This window comes from Leptinotarsa decemlineata, unplaced genomic scaffold (genome assembly GCF_025532065.1).
Source record: "Leptinotarsa decemlineata unplaced genomic scaffold, Ldec_3_MD MMD2_tig00000882_RagTag_RagTag, whole genome shotgun sequence".
In the NCBI taxonomy this organism is placed as follows: Eukaryota; Metazoa; Arthropoda; class Insecta; order Coleoptera; family Chrysomelidae; genus Leptinotarsa; species Leptinotarsa decemlineata.
Genome location: NW_027412556.1, coordinates 13,520,059 through 13,527,314, shown reverse-complemented (window position 1 = coordinate 13,527,314; position 7,256 = coordinate 13,520,059). Strand labels below are relative to the sequence as shown.

The following is a 7,256-nucleotide window of genomic DNA, read 5'->3' as shown; positions in this document are numbered from 1 at the left end:
ATAAATAAATAAATAAACCCACGAGGCTGCAGTGTTTTCCGAAGACTTGGGAGAAATGGGCAAGTCCAACGTCTCCCAAGTAGAAGAAAAAAAAGTCACAGTAATTTCTGATATTTTTGAAGACAATACATAAGCACTGCAGGAAAATCATCAATGGGCTCTTAGAGCGGTCCCTGTGCGAAAGTATCGATTCACATTGGATTTGAATTGCTGGAGACTGAAACCATTTGGGAAAACATTCCCAGGACGTTTATTCCACATAAACGCAGTTCTCCAAATTCAAGAGTTCTTGAGTAGTGAAGTTCAAGCTGTACTGAGTTGAACATCAAAACGATGAGATGCCACAGTTCGTGGCGTATTTCTGATATATACGGCTCTTGGAGGAATTAAATGTGCTAAGTCACTTGAACACTTTCCGTGAAAGTATCCATAGAAGAGAGACACATCTCCAACCCTTCTTCGATGGTCCAGGCTATCAAGGTTGCTTCTCCAATCAGGCGGATGGCTCTTTTCTGGATGGAATCCAGCAGCTTCAGGGTATGCTTAGGGACCAAGGTCCATACATAAGAACCATTCTCCAAAGAAAGTCGATCTTAGCTTTATAAAGCATCAAAAGTTGCTGGGATGTGTACAATTTACTGATTCATTTCACGCCAGAGTTTTCAAATGCTACCTATTAAACTAGTATCTAGTTATTTGAAGGATTATTCATAGTCTTTTCGAGCTTCACTCCAGCGGTCTTCAAACAGAAAGAAAAATTATATTTTGTAAGACAGGTAAGTTAATTATTGAAATTGCAAAGATATTACACTTTCCTAGGTTCTCATAGTTTGAATAATTATAAACAGTCAACATATCATCTCTCATTTGAATAAGGTGAGGTTATGTGTATTGCTTGATTACACTTGGTTGATGCGAAAGCAAAAAAATACAAATATGCTGACGCTCTTACTTTTTTTTTCTGATTGATTCGGCCGTTACTTGATGAAGATCCATAGTAATTTCAAAAACTACACCTAACGATTTGATCTCCACAAACTTTATTTGAAAAATATATCACAATATGATTCGCTAGCACAGTAGCTTTCTCAAGTGATTTGAATAATTTTGTCTTTGGAAATTGAGGAATTGACTTATTCCTCTGTGACCCCAAAAAATAATATATAATTCTATATTGTTCACGGTCATAAGTATCAAGGCGATAAGTGTTTGGAGTACCAACACAATAGTATTCTGTCTTTGATACCTCAGTTTGGCATATCCGCTTTATTGGTCTGTCGTTCGACGCGTAAAGTAATTCTATTACAAATTTATATTAACATAATTAAAAGTGAGATTTTGGAACTAACAGTAAAATTACCAAATTATGATTGTTATCAATTCGCAACAAATATTTCTGTAGAAAAGAATAAAATCAAAGTTGCAACCAACTGACTCGAAAAATTGAATTTGCCGACCACATAAAAATATATTTTCTATGAATTTCAACAAATGAAGTTCATAAAAAAATGTCAGTATATGGGTTGGTGTATGGATAATAATATTGAATATATCTCATGTCAGGAATGAAAAAAAAAGGATTTTTTCTGTTATTTATTCAGTTTCATATATCGTTAATGTCCGCAATTTCAATGCTTGAATCCAGCACCAGTATCATATTCTTGAAGATGTCCATCTTTGCCACTATTTTCACCATGCCCACCATGTCCATGTCCACCATGTCCACCATTTCCTCCATACCAACCGTGTCCTCCATGTCCATGACCATGTCCACCATAACCATTTCCATCGTGGCCATGTTCACCATATCCACCGTGGCCTTGTCCACCATGCCAATGTCCTTCATGTCCTCCATGACTGAATCCGTCATGACCGTGTCCACCATATCCACCATGACCTTTATCATCATGACCACCATAATCATGACCATCATATCCTCCATGACCATGCCCATCATACCCGTCATGTCCACCACTTTCATGACCACCGCCGCCATGTCCATAACCACCACCTCCGTGGCCACCATATCCATGCCCACTACCTCCATGTCCACCATCGCCATGTCCATGTCCACCATCGCCATGTCCATGTTCACCACCGCCATGATCATGACTACCGCCGCCATGTCCGTAACCACCACCTCCGTGACCACCATATCCATGCCCACTACCCCCATGTCCACCATCGCCATGTCCATGTCCACCACCGCCATGATCATGACCACCAACGCCATTTCCGTGTCCACCACCTCCATGTCCACCACCACCATGACCGTGACCACTACCTCCATGCCCATGTCCACCATCTCCATGTCCACTACCTCCATGTCCACCACCATGACCGTGACCACTACCTCCATGCCCATGTCCACCATCTCCATGTCCACTACCTCCATGTCCACCACCATGTCCGTGGCCACTACCGCCATGTCCATGACCACCACCACCGTGTCCGTGTCCACCATCTTCGTGACCACCGCTTCCATGTCCACTACCTCCATGTCCACCACTATGTCCATGACCACCACCATTTCCGTGACTACTACCGCCATGTCCATGACCACCCCCACCGTGTCCATGTCCGCCGTCTCCGTGACCACCGCCTCCATGTCCATTACCTCCATGTCCACCACTATGTCCATGACCACCACCACCACCATGTCCGTGACTACCACCACCAAGGTGTCCATGACCACCGTCTCCGTGACCACCGCCTCCATGTCCACCATCTCCGTGACCACCGCCTCCATGACCACCACCGTCATGTCCATGTCCACCATTTCCATGACCACCACCTCCATGCCCATATCCGTGTCCACTTCCTCCATGACCGCCACCCCCATGGCCACCACCCCCATGCCCGTGACCACCACCTGCATGAGAATGTCCATAATTAGCTTTATTGCTCCAATGGGAAACTCCTGCGTAGCTGATGCCTCCGTTTCCCCCTTGGTCTTGCCCATATTCTTCATATTCATTATAATGTGTCGGTTTCTGTTCTACTACAGCTTCAAACCCGTCGTGGGATCCCAGATCATATTTAACAATATGCTGTTTACCATCAACTTCCTTCAGGGTATATTCCCTATTAACTTTTTGGGATTTCTGGTCCAAGCTAGGGATGAAGACGCCATACTCGAATATGTAAGACGTGTCTCCCTGAAAAGGAGATATTGGTTAAATAGAGCTGACTGGTGAAGATTCAGTTATTCATTATTCTTTGTCATTGTGAAACGAATCGAAGAGTATCATTAAAAATCTGGTTCTATTTTCTTTTTTGTTTTATAGGTGGTCCAATTTTTATATATTATTTGAAAGATTAACAACAGTTGATGATGATCTACTTTGCATTTTCACTTCACAATCAAGAAAACATAAATATGCAGATTTGAGATAACACCACACATTAAAACTGTTTTACGGTATATTTCGAAAATTATCCCATGATATTTTTTATTCAGTTCATTCCTTGTGCGTGACTAAAAACAAATATAGAGTTTGAATCGAAAATAGTGAACAGTGCCAGTGACTTATAGCTACTTAGTATTTATTATGCCGTCATTTATTCCAGAATATTCTAAAAAGAAATACTGTGAATTGATATTCATCATTTCCAGAGATAACAGAGAATCATTACTTTGATATTTGGACTTGGTTGAAAAGTTTTATATAGAATTCAAAATAATAATCTCATATATATATATATATATATATATATATATATATATATATATATATATATATATATATATATATATATATATATATATATATATATATATAAGTATATAATTTATATGATATATAATGAGTATATAATTTTCATCTGAAACAACAATTCGTTCAGGCCAGTGTCAACTTACCAACACTGTAGGAAAGGAAACAACTACTCCCCTGGCTAATACCACGAAGGGAGTTGGATTATTTCCGACAGGAGTCAGTACAGTATTCTTCACTGAAGTTTCTCCTGTATATGCTGTTGGCGATACAACTGCCGGAATCCATATTGAATTATTGGAACACACTTGCAGACCGGTTTCGACCTGTTTGACTACTCGTCAGTGCAAGGTAATTATCATCAACATAAAGTCGATGATTTTCGATAATTAAAAAAAATCGAATTCCTTTCGAAGTATCATTCCTCGAGCTAGGCTGAAACGAACGACAAACAACATGTTTGTCATTGATCTGTCTGCCCATGACGAGAATATAATTTTTGTTAAAGATCACCAGGAACTGTTAATAAAATTTCATAATAGTCTCCTACAAGATGATATGAAACAATTACTCTCCTCAAATATTTAATGATATTGTATGACCATAGTCTATTCTATGTGGGCATCAAACGTCTTAAATCAAAAGAGATCTGGTGTCTGTCATAGAGAAATACTTTTTAGAAAAGTGTTTCTGTAGAGTTAACGAATATCTTGATTAGGATACGTTTTATTCTGAATATTCTACGTAGTTCGTTTCCTCTTACCTTATCATTAATTTTTTCTGTCGATTATAGATGGAAGTTTTAATATACCCAAACATAAAAAGTTTGAATGCATGTTATTTTATACCGCTCAATTATATGGATTTTGCAATATAATGCAGCTGATTGAAATTTAACAAAATATTAATTATCATAATTATTTAACTTACAAGTCCGCCCCCTCCTCCAGGATGATCCGCTACTGTTAACCCAACCACAATCGTCGCTAAAAGGGTGACCTGGGAAAAGAAAAATATTATTTCTAAATAGAAAAAAACTTTTGGTTTATTGTATTCTCAAAGACTATATTTAGATAGGATAATGAGAAAATCAATTGGGAATTTAAAACTTCACCATTTACAAGAATAACCTCTTTATTCTGTCAACCAAGTTAACTCTAACTGTTATAGGGAGATTTTCCTTTATTTTTCATGAAATTGAAATTCTTTTCATAGATTATTTAGTTTGATGCATACTTACTATTTTCATTTTGTACTGAATGTACAAATTGATACTGGTACAGATGTTGTCGGGACTCTTACTTTATATACCATCAGCTGCATCTGGAAAAAACCTCAAACGAAACCGATTCTCACAGTTTTGCAAAAAATTTGCACGCCGATGTTTTGCTTCATTGATCAAGTGCATTAATGAGATCAAGACGCGTGCGATTCATCTCAATTAATGCATTCAACTCTACTTTGATTGACTAACATGAAAAAAGATAGTGAGATTATGTCAAATGCTGTAATATAAAGAAGTTAACGATTTTATGAACCAACAATAGCCAATGATGTGAAACAAAAGCCTTTCAAATTTGTTGATAATTTGAATGACATGGAAATAATTGTTTTGTTTTTTGTGAAAAATGGATATTTTGAGATTTTACTATTCCAGTTAGATGAATATTTCTCGGATTTTCAGATAAGCGTAAAATACTGAAAACATTATTTTTTGAACCGAAATTCTTGTTGTAATTGACAATAATAATATTTATTTCAGAAATCTATTTTACAAAAATTTATGTATTTGAATTACGTTATGGAACAGATTCCAGGACATCGGCTACAGAGGCACATCTTCACCGGCAGCGGGAGGATCCAGAAGTGATTTTGAATTGGGGTGAAAGTAACCAGGTTCAATTCAATGCCACAAAAACCCGGGCATCGGTTTTCTCCAAGAAGATAAATGTCTCCGAAGCATATATAATAATGATAGGGTCATACAATTCCGCTTTTTGCTTCGAAAAGTTTGTTGGAGGTTAAAATAGACACCAATATGTCTTGACACAATCATGTCGCTGGAATTGCAAAGCCTGCTTCACAAAACTTTGGAACATTGTGCCGAATCAGAAAACTGTACACACCTCAGCAACTTTTGATGCTTTATAAAGCTCACATTAGACCTTCTATGGAGTATTGTTCTCATGTATGGAGTTCTGCCCCCAAACATACCCTGAAGTTGCTGGATTCCATCCAGAAAAGAAGCATCCGCCTGATTGGAGATGCGAATATCACGTGCAACCTTGATTGCCTGAAACATCGAAGCAACTCCGTTACTTGAGGTCTTGATGATAAACAGGTTTTGATACCAACATTTGCATCAGGCGTGTCCAAACTATAGACACACCTGATGAAGTTATTGTTGAGTGAAACACACGTTGCGGATCTGTAAACTAGTGAAAATCTCACATTGAAGTGTATGTTGAATATGTTTTAATCAACTCGTATCAGATTGATCTGCTTCCGATTCCCTTCCATCACCCAAGAAGTTACTATAACTGACCGTATCAAAAACCTTCGAATATGGATAAGGTTTCTCGATTGTTTTTTTTTCAAAGTATTGGCTAATTTTACCTATTAGATATGTATTATTATTTTCTGTTGGCCTACTCTGTGTAAATTCTAACTGGCGATCTCATAAAATGTTGTTTTCATTCAAATAGTTAGTTCTTCAATATTTTTTCTAGAAATGAAGTATATTCGTTTGCATTTTGATACGATAGTTCTGTCATCTTTTCTGAATACAGAATTTATATCAGTGTTCTTGAACATTGATGGCTATTTTAGAGCTGTGATCAATTGTAATTGTATTTTTCTTTCGTGTAATTCGATTTTCATATGAAAGTAATTATTTCGAGAGGGATTTTTTCCCAGTTCGTGACTGACAGTTATTTCTATGTGTGACCTACACATTTTTGTAAAGAATTCACTTTTGAAATCAATTGCTTTCTTCCTTCCATTGGTAGATTTCTACATTTTTTAAATCAAAGATGAAGTAGTAGAAAGCTAAACAATTTTTTCCCAAAAATGCATTTCTCCTAAAAATATACTCCTTTCAATTTAAACAAGATTCCTATGGCTGTGATTAGATCAAATTAGCGAATAAATGTTATTATATAGTCTCATAAATTCGTAATTTTATGAAATAATTGAATGCTTCTAATGTTCTCCAGATTGGTGCTGAAGAGGCAGTAAGGCAATTGCCTTATTTGTAGGGGAGGGTGAGTGTAGGTCCAAAGCACTTAGACCACATGTGACCCATTGTACATCCTCCCGAGGAGTTGTTCTCCTAGGTTATCGTCCATCCTGTCCTCTCCAGGAACGTGGACAGGTCACTAGGAGACATCTCCTTTATATCGGCAGGTGTAGGCCAAGACTCACCAAATAAACACTCTCTTATTGACGATAACTCCGGACATTCGCATAAGGCATGTCTGACAGTTTCATTTTCCTGTTCACACATCCTGCATACAGATATGTCCATTACCCCATTATATG

At 37.6% G+C, this 7,256-nt stretch overlaps 1 protein-coding gene across 1 annotated transcript; it reads right to left on the bottom strand.

The window, feature by feature from the left end:
• Positions 1-1,585: 1,585 nt before the first annotated feature.
• Positions 1,586-5,148, bottom strand: LOC141482260 (uncharacterized). Its single transcript, XM_074175260.1, has 3 exons — positions 4,957-5,148; positions 4,647-4,715; positions 1,586-3,158 (listed from the first exon to the last, which is right to left on the bottom strand). Exons 1-3 carry the CDS (start codon positions 4,963-4,965, stop codon positions 1,629-1,631), a joined length of 1,608 nt encoding a protein of 535 aa, XP_074031361.1. The 5' UTR covers positions 4,966-5,148; the 3' UTR covers positions 1,586-1,628.
• Between the last annotated feature and the right edge of the window lie 2,108 nt (positions 5,149-7,256).

Bases quoted from the DNA above. Each gene is read 5' to 3' on its own strand.
- LOC141482260 (XM_074175260.1), bottom strand. The intron at 3,159-4,646 runs GTAAGTTAAATA...TCTCCTTTTCAG, and splicing joins CTGGAGGAGGGGGCGGACTT to GGAGACACGTCTTACATATT.